Here is an 18,537-nt window from a genome sequence, read left to right as displayed (position 1 = left end):
TCTGCAGTTTCAGAAAGGCTTTGTACTGGAGGGCAAAAATTACTGTCTGTTAACAAGAAAGGGTGACCCTCTGGAGAGACTCATGTTGAAGTCCCTGATTTTGAGTATCAAATCATGACCTTGCACTCTTCCTCTCATTTGATCACCTCCATACACTGGACCAAATGAGAAGGTAGGTGTAGTGACAGAGCCCTCCGTAGGACACAACACTAACCAGGGGTAATCTTCTCTATACCTAAATCCAAAACAGCCTGGTGACGTTAAAAGCTCAAGAAAGAAACTCAACCCCAGTGATCACTCTGAAAACTTGAGAACGGAAGGTCTCAGAGGAAAAAGGCATGGGAAAATAGATGTCCTTGGGGTTACGCCTTGGGACTGGGCAGGCACCAGTCCACTCAGTACTCATCTCTCTTGTTGACTTCCAGGTTCAGATGCATCCAGAGCACCTGTTGAAAGCAGCCCTGAGGTGCCCCTCTGAAAGCTTAAGCCACAACTGCGGCACAGCTTCAGACCCTCCCAGAAGCATGTGGGACACAGCCTGCCCCAGCACACTTGGTAGGTCAACCCAGCACCAGGCATGCCTCCGCAGCTAGCCCAGCGTACGGGTGCAAAGCCAGTCCAGCCAGAGCCCTGCCAGAGCCTGTTTTTTCAAAGCAGCAAGGACAAGCTCTGTCTTAGCTGCCTGGTCCCCTTTCCTGCTATCCTGATGACAAAACAGGAATCTTTCTCTGGGGAAAGGTGCGCATGCATGGAGGTGGTACAGTGCACGCAAACGTGGGTGTGAGTCAGTAGGCAGTATCGCTCCACCGTCACTTAGCACTGAGGACACTCCCAGGGCACAGCAAGCTCTCCTTCCTGCAGCGGCACTGACTCCGTCTCCAGGAGTGTGGCAACATCGGTTGTGCCCAGTTAGCAAAGTGTATCTTGAGTGCTGTAAATCCACACCCACATAGACACACTCCCAGCCTGCGCCCAACAGCCAGCGCAAAGGATCTGATCTCGCTGCAGGGCTTTTATTACAGCTCAGTATATGAAAGAGTTACAGTTGTGCCAGGTCTCAATGCCACTGCCCCAGCGACGGGGGCAATAGGTTTGATCAGTGCTTCTCCAAGCAGACAACAAGGTCCCTGGAGCCACAGCCCAAGGATCCTTTACCCTTTACTTCAGAGGACCAGGCGGTGTCAGGATTGTTGCTGGAGGTGTTCTCAGCCCCCATAATTTAGAAACTGCTGGCTCAGAGCAGAGGAAAGAAAGCTCTGAAAGTCATTCCTCTCAACTGCATCCTTATTTGCTTTATAGCAAGACATTATCTGGGAAAGGATATGGGACAGACCTCAAACATTCACTAAGGCCTCTGCATTTGATGTTGTTATCATGGGTTATTGCATTGGTACCTAAACAGCCTAGCTGAGCCCAGGACACTGCCACGCTGGGCATGCAAGCACACAGTAAGGGACCACCTCCAACCTAAAGCCTTTTATAGCTAGATAGAGGAGAGGAAAGGAAATGTGTGGGGAAGGATGCACCAAGAGATGGTGCCCAAGGTCATGTGAGACGAGTGTGGCCATCAGGGTTATAAACCAAACATGTTTTGCCCTGCTACCTTACTCCTCCTACTAAAAGTCTTATCACTGCTTGTGGGAAGGGTGTAATTTGGAAGACCCACCCTTCATTTAGTTAATATGATTGTTACCAAAAAAATTGTGTAAATAACACAGACAGTGTGTTCTACATTTCAGCATGCCACAAAATATATTGCACATTATTAATTTACCTCCTGGATTTATAAGACTGTGATGATTAGTGACAGAGAAATATGCCAAATGAAAAGAAAAAACAGATATAAACAGATATAAAGAGATACACACTCTACTTGATCCCATTCTGACTGCACAGTTGGGCTCCTGGTCCCAGTTATGGCCCCAAGCTGGGTGATGCTGGCACAGAATGGTTTTCCCTGTTTCCATATAATGGTAACTGTTGTATCTGGACTTGTTACAATGGGGCACATTCTGGGTTTCCAAGATAAGAATAAGAACAAGCCTTTCTTCCCAGAGATATCTCCTGCCAGCCCTTTGATCTCCACATCTCTGTGGCTCCCTTGCGAGGCTTAAATACTAGCCTTCCCAGGGGCTGCAGGCAGAAAAGAAGTTGTAGACTTCTGGCAGAGCCCAGACCAGCAGCCCAAGCGCACCATACCACACTGAAGATGCTCAAACCATGGCTCACACTGAGCATTAGGGCCCGGACACTTGAGTAACCTGAACTCTTGCTTTGGGGAGGAAACGAGCCAGGCAGGGACGCTGACACCAGCGTGGTCTGCCCCACAACGATTTTAAGCAGTAGCTCATGAGCTTGGGAAATGTAGCCATTCCTGACATGGCAGATTCCTCCCAGCTGTCTCCAGAGCTGACACCACTGCTCAGCTTGTATGTTACAGGAGGTATGAAGGATCTGGTCTCATTGCTCCAAGCCCTACCTCCACATCACAAGTGTAATGGTCCTGCTTCACCCTAAGCACCTCTGCCCACAGTGCCCCACGCCTATGATGAAGCAAACTTACAGATCTGTGACTCTGGAGACCTCAGCATCTTCTTTGATTCCTGCCATATGGTTTTGCAGTCCTCCTGGAGCTTATAAAACCGCTCCTTTCTCCAAGAGCCTGACTTCACTTTCAGCAGCTGGCTGCCTTTCAGGAGGAACTTCAGATCCTTGTCATCTTTCAGGCCTGCAGAGAAACAGTAGTGATAATATTATAAGTCAACTCAAGAAATTATGCTTATAGGGTTTTCCCTTCCACAGGACACCAATCACAGACATAGACAACCACTGCAGTGCAGCCAGGTCTGGGGAGGACAGCAGAGGAAAGAGACCAAGAAATCCGCCATGCCACCCTTTATGCTCACAAAAGAGGCTGAAGCCTTGTAGATTTCTTAGGTTGACTCCAAACACAATTCTTAGTTGGTTTACAAACATAAAATACCTTCTTCCCGGCAAATATAGAGTAAACTTAGGATGCAAAAATTACAACAAACCAACAACATGTCAGTAAAAGCAAAGGAAAGCAAGCTGTAAAACTTGTAATTGGAGTGCTGTCAGGAACTTTGAAGTGATTTCAAATCTATTTTCTGACAAATTTCCTTTGTGGAAACAGGAATACACAAAGATATCGCTCTTCTTTCTCTAGCAAGCAGTCCCTTCCTATCCACATGGGAATTTTGAAGATCAGCGTCATAAAGCTTAGGACATACACAGGTAAGTTTGTTGCAGGTACCATCACATCAATAAGGCAGTAATAAGGTAGCAGCCATGCTCTCCTCATTGCCCAGCCAGTATCTGAGAGGACCTTTATCTTTCTTACCCTACTAGGCCACCACATTGCCAAGTAATAACAAACAGAGCTTCTGGTTCCAGGAACTTCAGATTTCACATCTTAATCTAGATTCAGAAAAGCACTTAGACATCTAGAGAGGCAACAGGCATCTACTGAGACTTTGAAAACACAGATTTGGCATTCTACACGGTTTTGAATGTCTCAGCAGCATAGGACTTCCACATACCTAAATACTATGGAGAATCTGTCCCTCAAAACAACCATTAATTACAGATCTGGAGTGTGTGGGCTGGGGAGGGTGAGAGCATGAAACATGAGAAACACATCCTGGGCTTTCTGTAATAGGCACCTTGCATCTCTCTGACACTGCATGAAAGGCTGTTTCCAAGCCGGTGAAACAGCATTCAGCTCTGTAGTACTGATCAAGCACATCCCAACTCAATGGGATTTTTGCTCACCTTATCTTCACAACACAGCCACCTGACACTCACATTATGGGAAATTTCCCAGTGCTACGTAAACATAACGTGGGATCTCACAAAGCAGAAATCCAAGTTAACTGATTTATGCAACAACATTTATATTGCAGTGTGGCATTTCCTTGTGACATTGGGTTTGTTCTCCTCTGGAAGACACTGCTGCCTTGAATTGTTTTTTAAACAGGGCAAGGCAATAAATTACTAAGCATCACTTCAGACCTGCTTGAAAAAACAAACCCAGGATGAGATCCAAGTGTCCAAATCCCCAAACTCCTGACAACTCATACAGGAAACTGAAGTGCCAGGTGCTGCAGAGCACCAAGGGGGGTCATGGTAGCAGCAGCAAAATGCAGCACCATGAGTTTGTAAGTGGGATACATTGGCCCAAAGAGAACATTTTAGGTTGCCAAAGAAAGCCTGCAATCTCCACCAGAGATAAATATTAGGGGAGTCCAGTGTTCACTCAGTGGGGCGCTCATACCATTTCACTGGTTTTGCAGATGCTAAGGAGCACACCCAGAGCTGAGCCCGAGTTGAAAGCGCCACAGTGGGAGCTGGAGATCCTGAAAAGGTGGATGTGGCCTCTCTCTTTCCTCTACATTCAATTAGCCATCTCATTAATTGTCTTCCCATGCTACAGCATCCCCTGGGCATCTTGGCTTGTCTGGTCTGGAGGTTCTCAAGGGGAGAATTTGAATGCTTCCTCCTCTAGAAGCCTCAGAAAGAAACTCACAGAGAGAAGAAAAAAAGTCACCTCCACAACACAGAAGAGTGAAAGATTAACCCCAGCCATAAGATCTGGGACACCCTCCGGGGTCTGGTGAGATCAGGCATACCCATGGGTTGACAAGAGGCCAGGCCAACCAGAGGAACAACAGACATCACAACAGCTTCACAGGTCTCCTGACTTACAGTGTTAAGGTCTCCCCTGCGAGGCAAAGGTTTTCCAAGTGCCGAGAAGGTATCACAAGACTTAGGCCTCACTAACATCTCTGTGTATCCCTCAAGAGTTCTGGAGAAGAAACAAATCTCTTCCTTCTCTCTATTCACCTACAACATTTCTGTTCTGGCTCCCAGCCTCATTCCTTCTCTTCCTTCAAATCCCAACCATGCAAGACATCATGGGACTAGGAAGAGGACACGCCATCCTAGGGTGACATGAGGAAAGCAGGAAAGCCATCAATTCCTTTGGGTGTCTATGTGCATAAGTGTGTAATGAGAAATCCCTGTGAACTGGGGCATGTTGTGTTACACAGACACTGCATGCAGCATGCATAATGTGTCATGCTACCTAGACACCCCAAAGAACGGCATCAATGTAATACAGGCAAACCTGGATGGGCACAGGCAGCAGCCAAGAGCAGCTTGCCCTCCTCCAGGCTGGATCTACACAGGCCAGACACAAGCTGGAGCTCAGAGCCCTTTGCCCTGCTCACCAGCACAGCCCAGTCAGTGCATTAATGTGGGTCAAAAACCCCCTTCCTCTTCAGAGGATCTAACTGTGGGTAGGGAGCAGCCCTCCCACTCATTCTTGGCCACCATGCCTGAGGATCAGGCCAGGTTAAATGACTCAGCAAAGGAGGCCACTGCACTCTGCAAGAGCAAGAGGGAAAGATGAAGAGGGATGGTGCATGGTGAAAGCATGGCAAAAATTAAAGATGGCACAGAGCCTGAGTCAGAGGGCAGTGAGAGAAGCCAGGGATGGGATGGAGACAACCTTGCCTCTAGGAGACAGCGAGTTTGCCCAGGAAAGGGCAAGAGGGCTAGTCATGGGTGTCTAACAGCTCCGTCATTCCTTTGATGTGGGAGGCCTTTCAGATAGAGAGCAGTCACCCAGAGTTGACCTCTGCCGGTGGTGACCCCAAGTACCAACTGAAGACCTGACGGTGGGCCCAGAGGAAGGAGTGGCATCCCCTTAGCCAGGTGGGCCCAGTCTGTTTCAGGTCTGCTTTGTGTCTGCCTAGCAGCAGTTCAAGCTCCAACACCTAAACCGGCCAGGAAAGAGGGCCAGTTTTAAAGAGGGCCAGTGTTTTGGGTCCTGCCCCCTATACCCAGTACAAACACTGCCACAGACTCTTTAAATGACCTTGGGTGAGTCACTTAGCTTCCCTACTCCTATCTACAAAGCACCAGCGTTTTGTTACATCAGAGATGGAGCAGAAGATGCTCTGATCTGCTGAGACAGGAATGACAAACACACCCCTCATGTGCCAGTGGGACATTACTCTCTCTTGGTCATTTCAACTGCTTTCTAGAAAGAAACACCTTTTCCCAGTAGAAACCTCATTTCAGGTTTTGTGCCTGAACAAGCTCCTGAGGATTTCTGTCTAACAACCCCACAGAGCTGAGGAGGTTTGTAGTCCAGACCTTCATCTCACAGCAATGGAGACTTGCATGAAAGAAACCAGAGTCATCATACAGATATATGATTTAAAATTTTAAAAACACTGGGCAGCTGGACAAGGGTATTGGTTTCCAACTATATAACAAGACTAGGCATGAGAAGCATAATCACCACACTGAAATAGATGTCCAAACCCTTCCTGAGACATGTGTCTTGCTTAGCATCCTCTGTGAAATACCAAATACATACTTGGCATGCAAAATTGCAGAGTGCGTTTCAAGGGTCAGGCCCCCCTCCTCGCAAAATATCAATCACACACTTTCTAGACAGAACATATTTAGTGTGCAGTAATGTTCAGAGTGAAAATCATGTTTGGCAAAGGTAGGAGCGCCTCAAGCACACACGGCGCTACAATAACTGTGAAGTTAATATACTGCACTATGAAGCTTCAGGCCCTAAGACATTGAAAACGTTAACCTTTGTCTTATCAATCTCAGGTTTACAGCAAGCAGGAAACAATAAAACAATAGCTGTCACGGTAGAAGCGAGACTTTGAGTTCACTAAGGAGATCAAATGATGACCAGAGAAGAGAGTGACAATCCATATTTCTGCATTGCTCACTCACAAATCTGCTGATCTGATATAAACACATTAATTACAATTGCTATAAAACAAGCCTCGTCCTGCTTGCTCTCACCTCTCCCACCTGCTTTAAGACCAGACATAACTCAGGTTTGCAAGTTTAAAAGGGCAGAAAGCCTTTCTGATTAAATCTAAAGAACTCGAGTGCGTAAACGGTGATTTTCCATTTCTACCAGCCCTGTGTAGCCACAGAAATCAAGGGACTGGCATCCACTTGTGCTGTCTCTCCAGAGAGCAGGAACCAGCAATAAGTTCATAGCCACACACAGAAATATGAAACTCCTGAGTTTCCTCTTTCTTTTATCTGGTGAATGCAGACCTCTGAGTGGTTCCACGGGCTCTTACAGCAAGTGGCAATATACCACTGAGAACTCCTAAAATCAGGCAGGAAAAGGGCACTGCCTTCCCCAAACACCCTCAAGCCACGACAGTTCAGAAAGCCCAGCAAGAGATTTGGAAACCAGCCCTTTGCCAAAGAGGTCCCACGTTCTTTGATGCCTCAAACGAAGCGGTTTAAACATCTGGCGGGTGGGTACAGGCAAAGGAAAGGAAAAGAAACCTCGGGAGTTTAAAAATAACCTTGGAGTTGCCTTTAGGGTGGAGCACTGCCTCTGCGCAGGGAAAAGAGGCAGAAATGAAGCGGCTGCCAGCGTGTGGAAGTGCCGAGGGTCTGGCCAACTTGTCCCTTACCCAGCCTGATGCCGTTCAACGCGGCCACTCTACGGCTCTGCTCCCGCAGGATGTTTTCCTGGGACACGCTGCGCTTGGGCTGCCGTCGGATGCACTGCATGGTCCAGCGCCGTGCTCAGGGACACGCGTGGGGCGTCGGGCAGGATGGGGGGCCACGCCACCCCCGCGGGGATCCCAGCTCATCCAGGAGCCTCCGGCGTGCGCGGCGTGAAACGGGGCTCCACGGAGGGAACGGGGCAGCGGGAGAGCAGGCAGGGGAAGGCAGGGGAGGGCAGAGTCCAGCTGGGGGTGGGACCGCGGGAAGTCTCTCCTCCTGCTTTGCTCACCAGCACGCACTGGATGCAAAATTACAGCAAGGAGCCTGCCGGCAGCTGCCTAGGTAGAAGGAACATGTTTTCCTACAGTCATATGCCAGTGGGGTTTTCGGCATCATTTCCAGGGAGCTGGAGGAGTCCCAGATACTGTTTGCGGCTCCTAATCAGTGCCCAGGGCACAGCCCTGCCTGCCCACAAGCGCCTGGATCAGGGGAAGGCTGCTCCACCCTTTCCCTTCTGTGCAGAGCTGCTCCCTGCCGTTCTCACCGACGGGCACTGGAGAGGGAGCTAAAACCACCTTTTAGCCAGGCCAGACGTAGCCCAAAAGCTGCTCGGAAATTGTGCTTTAATGCTTTTCCTTTTCCACCCAGAGAAGAGCATTTTCCTAAGCCTCTGGAGCAGATCTTCTCTGCCACCGACTTCCGGTATGACTTGGGTGAGTCACTTATCCTTCATTTCAGCATAGCTCTGACAATTCTTATCATATTTTTGTAATTCGAATTTATCCCATAGTCTGGTACAGAAATATGTCCCCATCGTGGTTTCATAAGTCACTGATAATGCAGAATCAGAGAATAATTCAGGCTGGAATGGACCTCTGGAGCTCTCTAGTTCAACCACCCACTTAGAGGGGTCACCTTCAAAGGCAGATTGGGTTGCTCACAGCCTTGTCCAGGTGAGTTCTGGATATAGAAGGATGGAGACATCACAGCCAATCTACATCCCTGTTCAAGAGTTCAGATGTTCTTAGTGAAGAATTTGTTCATTACGACCAGTATAAATTTCCTTTGCTTAAACTCATGACCATTGCCCACTGCCCTACCAATGGCTGGGACTAAAATCCGTCTCTTCCCTAGCCATGACCCCTTCTGCAGTGAAATACAGCAGCTATGCTTATTAAGCTGTTCCATCCTAGGTCAGACCTTGTTACAGACTAGGGCTTTTTTGTCATTGCCTTTGCTGGCTGCTGCCCTGCCAGGCAAGCCAGAGGTGAAGATACTGCAGGGAGATGGATGTCACCACCAGGGGTGAATGTCCCTTACTGCAGAATCAGCATATGCCCGAAAAATGTCACAGCAAACTACATGTCACTGTTTCTGCTGGAGATGTTACTGAAGGCTCTCCATCGCCAGCCCTCCATCATATTCAATACAGGTTTTAGAAACATAATCTCTATATCTGGTGACTGGCAATCCAGCCATCTCCCTCTTCTTTCTCCACATCCTGAAGGAAGCCCTACCAACATTCACAAGCAAGCACAGAGGACAGGATTATTTGACTAGCACAAGGACAGGATCAGAATCATTAATCGCTGCCATATGCCGCAGGTAAGAAACTCTCTGGGGACAAGGCAGAGCCATTGCATGGCCTTGAACAGCAGTACAACTAATAACACCTTATTTACACATTGCAACTACAAATGACAGGCAGTGAAGGAGAATAAAGGCTTTTTCTGGATGGGACATTTCAGAACACAATAGCCAGGCAGTCAGTAGATGTCTGAGGAAACACCTCCAGCTTTTTCTGAGCCCCCTGCACATACAGGGGCTGGGTGTTGGAGCCGTAATCTCTGTAGTGCTCCCCTGAGAGCTGGGAGCTTTGCTTTTCCCTGGCTAGGAGGTGGGCACCATGATATGTAACGGCTAGATGATATTTATTAGCTAGCAGTCTCTGAGCACTTCCCATATTTCACATTGTACTGAAGAGAACTGAGCCAATTAAATGAGTGGGGAAGAGTGGTCTCCCGTACTTGCCTTAGCAAAACAATTTGCTTCTGTGCACCAGCGCTCCTGTCCAGAAGCAGCCAGAGTCCCATAGGGATCCATTTGGGAGCACACAGAGCTCCTCTGCTTAATTTTCCTCTTAATTCCTATTAAGTAGTGCCAGTGACAGCACTGCTCGGAGCTTTCCAGGCCCTCAGAGAATATTTACCATACTTATCCCTGAAATCTGCACACACGCAAAGCACAGGGTCGGCATTCACCGAGTTTATATACTTCTCCAGAACAACAATGTGCAAGTTTTACTGTTGTGAGGACTTCAGAGATGTAAGGCAGTTAAAATCGGCTTGTTTTTAAAATGACCATATGATCATTGGGCCAGAAATGCCCTGCTTTGGGAAACAACAGATCTGGACGTATTGTGGTCTTGAGGTCATTCAAAGACAATCTTGTATCTCATAGATGAAGCCTGATGGGTAAGCATGACACTGTGGGTTACATGGCATTGCTTATTGATGTTACATGATGCTGCGTCACGCTCCAGTGCTGGAGGAAGTGATTCCTGCAAATGGCTTAGGGACAAATTCTCCAACCCTTATTCACTGCAGGTAACACCTGACTAGGTCCAAAGCCTGCAAACACTCAAGCATGCAGTTTTACCTATATAACCAATCCCACTGAAATAAATGGCACTAGTCACATGAGTGAAGTTATTCATGTCCCCGTGCCCAGGTTAAGGGCTGTGCTAATCATCCTACTGATTCCAGCTGGATTACTCACAGAGCAAATGGAGATCAATGTGAACGAGGATGTCAGAACATGGTCCTAAAGTCAGCAAAATGCTTTTAATATCCAGGAAACAGGCACTTGAGATAGAAAGGCTGTAGAATCTGGTAGGAAATGTGCTATGTGAGAAAACTATTAATGCACAGGCTGCTCTTCAGACGGTTTCCAAAATGAATTAATCTCTATCGCATCCTTATACAAAGAAGCTAAGTAAGCACTATTACCACTTCACAGAGGAAGAAGCAGATTAGTTTTGAGCTCTTTGGGGCTGGACTTATTCTCCCATCACCACAGCGTTTGGGCAATGCCAAAAGCAGTGCAACCCTAATACTGATTACAGTTTCTTTACACTACCCTGACACAAATGACGTGATGGAAATCAGTTGCTGATTTGCCCAAACTTGTGATAATTTAAGACTGCAATGAAAATACCTATGCTGGCAATGACCTCATCTTCACTTCCCCATTGCATCATGCACATGATGTAAATTATTATGACTCATAATGCCTGTGACAGTTACATAACAAATAACAAGTGTCATGTTATTTGTGGGAGTGGGAGATTTTCCCACTGAAAAGGGCCAAAGGCTGTGCCTTGCTCTATGTTTGTTTCCAAGAAGAAATTATCTCTTACATGATGCCATTCTTTGCAGAAACACTGTAATTTCATCTTCCCTTCCAGTGAAATTCAATACAATTACTTTAATAATTGTAATGGCACAATCAGAGTGTCACTGCTTATTAATGAACTGTAATGTCTATCCCTACATGTTTCTAGTCCTCAGCAAGTGTGAGACCAATTCAGTCCAGGTGCACTCAGAATCAATGAGAGTTTGGAAAAGCTGTAGTTCAGCTGGTCTGTAGTAAAACAACAACCTTCCATCCCTTGTCAGAGTGAAACATCAGTCAGAAACTCAAGTTCCTGATGGTAAATAAAGTTCAAGGATTAATTCTGCACACCTAGTATGAGGCATATGGTCAGTGCAGCAGATGCTTGGAAACAAGCACAACCAGCTGTAGTACTGGGCAGTGGCTGCTGTTCAGAAAAGCAACAAACCTGTCAAGTGGCAAGGATTTTGTAGGTTTCTCCAGTGCTTTTGCAAATCATTGATGTCACCTGTGAAGTGCAGAGGCACCTTTTGGTCATTTGCCATCATCCCATGGTTGTATTCAACCTGGCTTTTGTATAAGCTCTTTAGCAGTTTTGTGCCTGGTATCAGTGTAGTACCAGCAATGGCAAGTTGCCTTCCAGCCAAGACTCTGCCAGAAGGACAGGACAGCGAGGCTCCTTCCTTGCCTGTAGGGTCCCACCTGCCCTGCCTTTCCCTCTGGAGTCCATTCGTCACTTCATTCGTGCCCTCTCACATCCCACCCATAGAAATCTTGCTCCTTCCTTGTTACCTCCAGGACACCACTCGCTGCTCCCAGCTTTGTTCTCCCCAGCCATGCCTCACACCCTTCGAGGACCAGGCCTTGTTGGCACAGCAGAGCTTGAGAACAGCCAGTTTCTCATCAACAACAAAAAATGCTAATAGCTCCTCTACGCCACCGCTCCCCTCCTTGCTCCATCCAGGGAAGTGGGGACCTGAGAGTGGGTGCTGAGACCATATGCATTGGTGCATCTCAGCCCAAAGATGATGCTGCTTTACAGTGGGTGTATCTCTGGTGTATGTGCTATGTACCAAGTTCCACCTTGTGGCGACACTCAGAATGGGCTTCTCCACAAAGCCCGTGGCAGCACCAGCAAACCTCCTTCTATTCTTTACATTGGCTTTTCTTCCCCGTTCCCCTTCCAGGATGCTTGACAGGTCCTGCTGAGCCAGGGCAGGATGACCTTAAAGTTTCAAACAGATATTCTCCCCAGGTATCATGTTATGGCTGTCCTTCAAATCACTGCTTAAAACCTTCCTCTCCTGGTATGCTGGCAAGAAGCCTTATGACGGGCAGGTTTCTGATGCACTGAGGTGACCACTGCCACCTTGCTCGGTATTTCTCAGCCCCACTTTCTCTCTGTATCCTTTGGCTGTTTAACCTTGTGTGCAAGGTCTCTGGGAGGAGAATGGTCCCTTCTCCAGCTCTGCTCTGATCAGTCCACGCAGCCCGACCCTCTTTCCCCAAAACAGGCTGACTATACCCAGACTGCCTACTGGGAAGGATTGCAGGCCCACACTGGATCATGCTATGTGCTAGCTTGCTATGGATCAAAACCAAGTTGGGGAATGTGCTGGCAGTTAAACGGTGCAGAGCCCTGGCCCTGGTTTGCATAGATGAAGCCAGGCTGCCTGCTCAGCAATTTCACAGACAATTCAAATTGTGATCTTTATTCGTGAAAATCTTCATAAATCTTTGTGCCAGTCTGGGTCATTCAAAGGGGAGCCTGGATCCATGCACAGCACAGGCTGTGACCCATCAACAGCTACTGCCCTGCACTCTTGATGAAATCCAGGCAAAACACCTAACTAAAAAGTTCATTGCACTCAGGAACGCAAAACCACACTGAAGGTTTGGTTCGATCCTTCCACTGGTCCCTCCGTTACAGTGCACACCATAGATTTGGCTGCAGTCAGAGGCACTAAAACAAACGCTGGCTTGCAGTAAATTACAGCTTTTCCAGTATTTGGTGTGAACAGTGCGGGAAGAAAGTACCTGAAAAGGACATCAACTTGATGGATAGGACCAGCATCAATAGCCAGGAGCACTCATGCAGCTTAGTTGCCTGACTCCTAAGGCATGTTTCTAGGCACATGCTGATGAAGATGTTCTTTTCATAAAACTGAAGTCAATTGTAGGTAGGTCCCAGGTTCATTTTTATTAAGGACACTTAGCAGCTTTTCTCAACATATTCTTCAGAAGCTGAAATTTCTTCCACAGATGAAATGCAGGTCACGCTCACCATTCTGTAGCAGGAAAAAATTTGTGCAATAATTCAATTGCACAATTGAATTATGCAAAACTAGGGAAAATGTCATTTTTTCCCCTCAAAGTGATTTATCTGGAATTTCAGCACTCTATAAATTTAGCCAAAAACAACCAACTCAACTTGTTTGTTGAGTGTGGTGTCTCAATACAGGGCTTTAAAAGGTACCCATGTGAGGTGCAGCCTGAGCTGTGAGATTTTTCACACACACATTGTCTAAACTGGTTCGTTTAATGCATGGAAGTACCTCAGTTTAGAAGAAATTGTGGCAAAATCTTCTCTACCTGCATAAAAAAAAAAAACCAGACACACACACACAAAAAAAACCTCCACGTTTGACCAAGGTCTGCAGCTTCCTGTTCTGGTGGGCTTGACAGAGCAAGGATTGAGACCCTCCACCCATGGTAAGGACCTAGGGGACGCAGGGGCTGGGGATTAGTCTCGTAGTATTTGTATATCTATAGCACACTGAACAAGGGGCCAGGAGAAGGCAAGATACAATTCACCTGTCTAGATTGCTATAAGCCTAAAATTTCTTGCAGGTACCTACATTTAGCCAGCTGAATCCCACCCTGGATGATCAAATCACCAAGTATTTGTCTGCAGCTATCATTCATAAATACCTGTTTATATATGTCGATCTCCCTGTAAAGGAAACTATACTTGGCTCCCAAATCATCAACACCTTTGGCTCCCCAGAGCTGCCTCTCCAGTCAGCTGAGTTTCTGGATCTTGCACAAACCATCTCTTCTCCACATACCTCTCCCTTTTGTTTTTCCCTGTAGTTGACTATATCCTTTCATCTCTTCTACTTGCAACAGCTTTCCAAGCAACTGTGTTTCCTTCTTCCTCCTCTGTCATTTCCTCTTTAAAATCTATTTTTCCCCAAGCATCCTCTTGCCCAAACTCATCTGCATTTGGGCCTGATGCTAGGGCTTTGCACACCGGCAACAATTTCAAAACCAGCTGCGGGCTTTAGTTTTACTAGAAGACATTGCTTAGATTGGAAAACTAGGAGCTTTTGTATCACAATTAAAAAAAGACCCGAAATGAATTTTACTTATCCTGTCTGAAAAAGAGACAAGTTGTATGTTTAATGCACTGAGAAGTGTCAGTATCACAAATTCTTCCGCACTACTAGAAACTCTACAGCTCAAAAAAAACCCATGTAACGCATCAGACACAACCTGCATCAAATTGGGTGTGCTAGAAGCCTTTTGTTTGTAGGAAAGGAGATTAAGGTCACAGGCTGCTTCAGAACAGATCCCAACTGATCCCAAGCAGCATTATCTCCACCCACGGAGGCTGAAGTTCAGAAGGTGCTTCCTCAGTGCTCCCAGCTAAAAAGGGCAGGTGGAGATGATTCACTTGGAAATTTAGAAGTTAATCCTCAGGAATACCTGACAGAAGAAACAAGGAAATGGCCTGGTTTGTAGGATTTTACTAACCCTTCCTGGCTGATTCTCACCCTGGGATGCAGCAGAGGGCCTTCCTATAATGGGGCTGTGGCATTCCCTGCACAATGTACACACTGTCTTGGATGAAAAAGTCAGTGTATAAGAATAAGGCATAGTACAAATTAGCTATTCTATAATCTGTGTGAGCACAAGGGCTCCCAGTTCAGAAACAAACCAACTTCATGAGGCAAGAGAAAGATTATTAATAGCCCACCGAGTTTAGCAGATGCATTGCATACTAAATGTAGATGACCCCTTTATAAAATAAGCAACAAGAAACCCATCCAGCTGAATTAAATGCATTCAAAATAAAAGGCACAGACCGCTAAATCACAGCAGCTGCTGTGGCTCTGTGGGTAAGGGAGCATGCTCAGTTTTCTTCCCTGCTCAGATCTCCATCCAAATGCAGAGTAAACAAAACCATGTAAACTTTTCAGAAACTCTCATCTACAGTAATACCCACTTCTGCTACCAAAACGTATCTCAGGTGTCTCCTACTGACTGTCAGATATTTTACTGAGACTGAGCCACGTGCCTGTGGTTAGTTCTGGCATGGTAAATACAGACGTTTTACCTATGTTGGGAAAAAAAAAAAGAGAAACTAAAGAAACTGAGTTTCAACATACAGCCATAAACAAAACATATCTGTCTATAAACCACAGTATCTGAGAAATTTCTGACAAGCTACATAGCACAAATCTGATCCTGCTAACGAACAAACATGTGAGCAACTTTTCTTGTCTAAGTAGCCTGGCATTCAGAGTGACTTTGGCACTTGTGCGTGTTATGTGTCAAGGAATTTCAGTAAATACTTTTTTAAAAAGCTTGGCTCATTCAGCACTTGTGTATTTTTCTGCTTGAGACAAGAAAACAGATTAACAAACAGCCACTGAATTCTTCTTGGTTCCTAGCCTCAGAAGACTCAATAATAGTCACTGAAAAATGACCCACAGGCCAGAATAGGAAATATTTTAATAGTTCCAGATGTATTTCTTAGCTTTCTTTCCCCAGTGGTTATATAATGAATGAGATGCCAACAAAAAAGTGTAACATTAACCTCTGTTTCACCTTCCTGTCCAATTTCTGGCATCTGGGAAAATCACAGCAAAGATTTATCGAGCCTGGGAGAATCTTCTCACATTTCTCCTTGTAGTGCTAAACTGATTATGTTCATGGTCAGTCACTTATTGGTCTATTAATTTTTTTGTTTCTTTGTTTACAGCTCAGCTACAGTAAGAAAGCAGCTATCTCATGAACTAAAAATAAGCACTGCTGACTTTCCCCATTTCTGTGGGATCACAATATTCCATTTCAACCTGTAGCTATCACAGTCCTGAGTTGTTTCTTCTCATCTGAGTAAGTAAAATACAATGAAGAGGTAACAAAGCAATCTGTTAAAAGTCCATCAAGGGAATAAAGAATATTTCATTACCCTGTCTATAAGACAAGCCTCCCAGTCTTGGTACCAATTGAATCTTCCTAAATCTCACTTGCTAGAATGGCAGAGAGGATTTCTTCTTTTTTAGAAACATTACTTATTTTGTACTTAACATTTATAGTCCTGTGGACAGACGTTGAGCTGAGGTGATTTATCCTGTCTCTGCTGTCTTCACCAAAACCCATGAGTTTACTCAGTTGAGCATCAGTCTCACCCAGTTTCACCATAAAGGGGAGGAGATCTGCATCAACTTTTCTGGACTTGCAGACACGTATCCAGACAAGCCACCTTTCCTACCCACACAGCTAACCCTACTAACAGAGAAAAATCTGTTGTCTCTCTCTGTAATACCGACAAAATGCTGCATTGCTTCCGAGTGAGAGAAAGGGGAGGCAAAGGAGGCGGGGAGAAGAGGGGAAGAAAAATAAAGCTCTTGGACGAAACAAGAGAGCCGAAATGCAAGGACATTTCTACAGACTTACTGTTGCAAGCGAGGAAAGTGCCATTCAATTCCATTGCCGCAAAACAAGTCGATGTGCAGCAGCAGAAAGGGCTCCGGGAAACAGCTGTGCCCAGATGTTAGCACTGGCGCGGGGTGGAAGCCAGACCTGCGAGGCTCCCTCTGCTCCCGTAATCCCCAACGTCAGCTCCCTTCGGAGAGGCCTGCTCCTTCCTCTTGGCTGGAAATGCGTCTTCGCTATGACTCCTCATTTATTTCCCTCCCGCACCCGCACGCCGCCGGCCCAGCGCAGCGAGTGCGGCCGAGCGCCCCAGCCCAGCGCCGGCGGCCCCGCCCCGCCCCGCCCCGCTGCCCCCCCGCCCCGTGCCCGCTGCGGCCTGACAGCGGAGCCGCCGCGCCGGGCTGCCGGCTCGTCCGCAGCCTCTGCTCCTTTCCAGCAAGGATTCCACAAGTCACAGTGCTGCAGATCTGTCTTTCCGGCTCCCCAGGTCATGGGAAGGGCCTTCAACAGATGCCGGTGGTCGGGGCCTGGGTGTAAAGAGCTTTTAGACCCTCCTGGGGGCATATTTCTTTTTGCAGGGAGCGGGGGAACCAGGTCAGAAATTGCCAATGTAGGAATAGAAGCTGTAACCGCAGCTCGCAGAGGCATGAGTTTAAAGCCGACGAAAAGTTACAAGCTTTGTATTTGAGACAGCGAGACAGAAAGCAGGAGAAACTCCACTGTCCTGAGGCTTCTACTGAGTGGCACTTTCTTCCACTCTGTCCCCTACTCTTGAATTAGATTTTCAAGTGTAGAAAAATAATGCTGGCAAACAGGGAGGGGGAAAGAAAGGGAATCCAGTGTGGGAAAGTAAAGTTTCCCTCTACTTGAATGTTTGGGGGAGATTTTCAGCTATTGTTCTGCTGTTGTTTATTTCCATTTCTGGTTATTAGGTTATCTTGATGCAAACAATTGATGGAGTTGTTGGCAGATTCAAAGCTGTCACTCCTCAGTAGCTGTAAACCCGCAGCTCCGCTGATAAGGGATAAGTCCCTCTCTGATGATGATAGCTCTGGGAAACACATGGTAAAAAATATTTTGGGACTGGGACTGTTTGTCCCTTCCTGACAGGAGGAACTGGGCTGCTCCTTTGAGAGCCCAGACGTTGCTCTCAGATAGTTTTACAGTCCACAAATAAAAGGCTACTGCCACTATCCAAGGAAAATTGCTATAATATAGCAAAGCTCCTTGTGCTAGTACAAAACTAACAAAACCAAACAAGTAGAGAAAAAAAAGAGCAGATTCCACCCCATGCCTCCCCAGAAACACACTCTTCTACCTCACGATCACCAGCATGGCATGGGGGGGGGGCTTATCTCCTACTAGACACTTTCCAAAGGACCCAGAAAGGAGCACTCCTTTTGCAAACCCACAGACAAAGAGACATTGACTTGGACAGGGGCAAACTTGGCAGCAAAGTCAGCTGCTGGCAGGCAGGACAGCAGCTGGAGGCACCGAAGAGATCCCCCATACAGCTTCAAAAGCTTCAAGGCAGGAAGATTTCTGGAGGACAACACCAAAACCTATTGCCCTTTCAGCTGATGGGGAAGCGTACTGGAGGGAGTGTACAAGAGGCTGGTGGATGAGTCATCCAGACTGGAAACTCCAGTAAAGCTGAGGTGATGAGGGCACTACGGTTTTCACAAGGGAGTAAAAGTAGAGAAAGGCAGTTTGAAAGCGGTGACGGGAAATGGCATTATAGTAACTCCTTTGCTCTTTATATCACACACCATTGCATGCTGACGTTGCCTAACACAAGCCCCTTAGACATGTACTGGCCAGTATCCTTATTCCCTCTGTGGCAAAGAGGGGAGATGTAAGAGATCTGCATTAATCCAAGAAATTATGAGGCCCATAATCTGGATAGAACCTTTCCACAGCAGCGTAGGGCATGATAGCACCAAGACATGACCA

The 18,537-nt window shown here is 46.7% G+C and overlaps 1 protein-coding gene across 2 annotated transcripts in view; it reads right to left on the bottom strand.

Moving 5' to 3' along the window:
* The window catches only part of PLCD1 (phospholipase C delta 1), a 56,388-nt gene extending 39,487 nt beyond the window's left edge, over positions 1 to 16,901 (bottom strand). The window contains exons 1-2 of one of the 2 annotated variants that reach the window (XM_027791731.2): positions 16,606 to 16,901; positions 2,564 to 2,728 (exon numbers count right to left, since the gene is read on the bottom strand). In XM_027791731.2, coding sequence (XP_027647532.1) covers positions 2,564 to 2,728; positions 16,606 to 16,639 — 199 coding nt within the window. In that variant the 5' untranslated portion in view covers positions 16,640 to 16,901. Of the gene's footprint in view, positions 1 to 2,563; positions 2,729 to 7,490; positions 7,775 to 16,605 lie in introns of those variants that run through there. The other variant, XM_005240959.4, reaches the window with a different exon arrangement.
* Positions 16,902 to 18,537: the final 1,636 nt, after the last annotated feature.

This window comes from Falco peregrinus, chromosome 5 (genome assembly GCF_023634155.1).
Source record: "Falco peregrinus isolate bFalPer1 chromosome 5, bFalPer1.pri, whole genome shotgun sequence".
Taxonomy (NCBI): Eukaryota; Metazoa; Chordata; class Aves; order Falconiformes; family Falconidae; genus Falco; species Falco peregrinus.
Note: the sequence above shows the minus strand (reverse complement) of the source record. Positions and strands in the feature narration are given on the sequence as shown.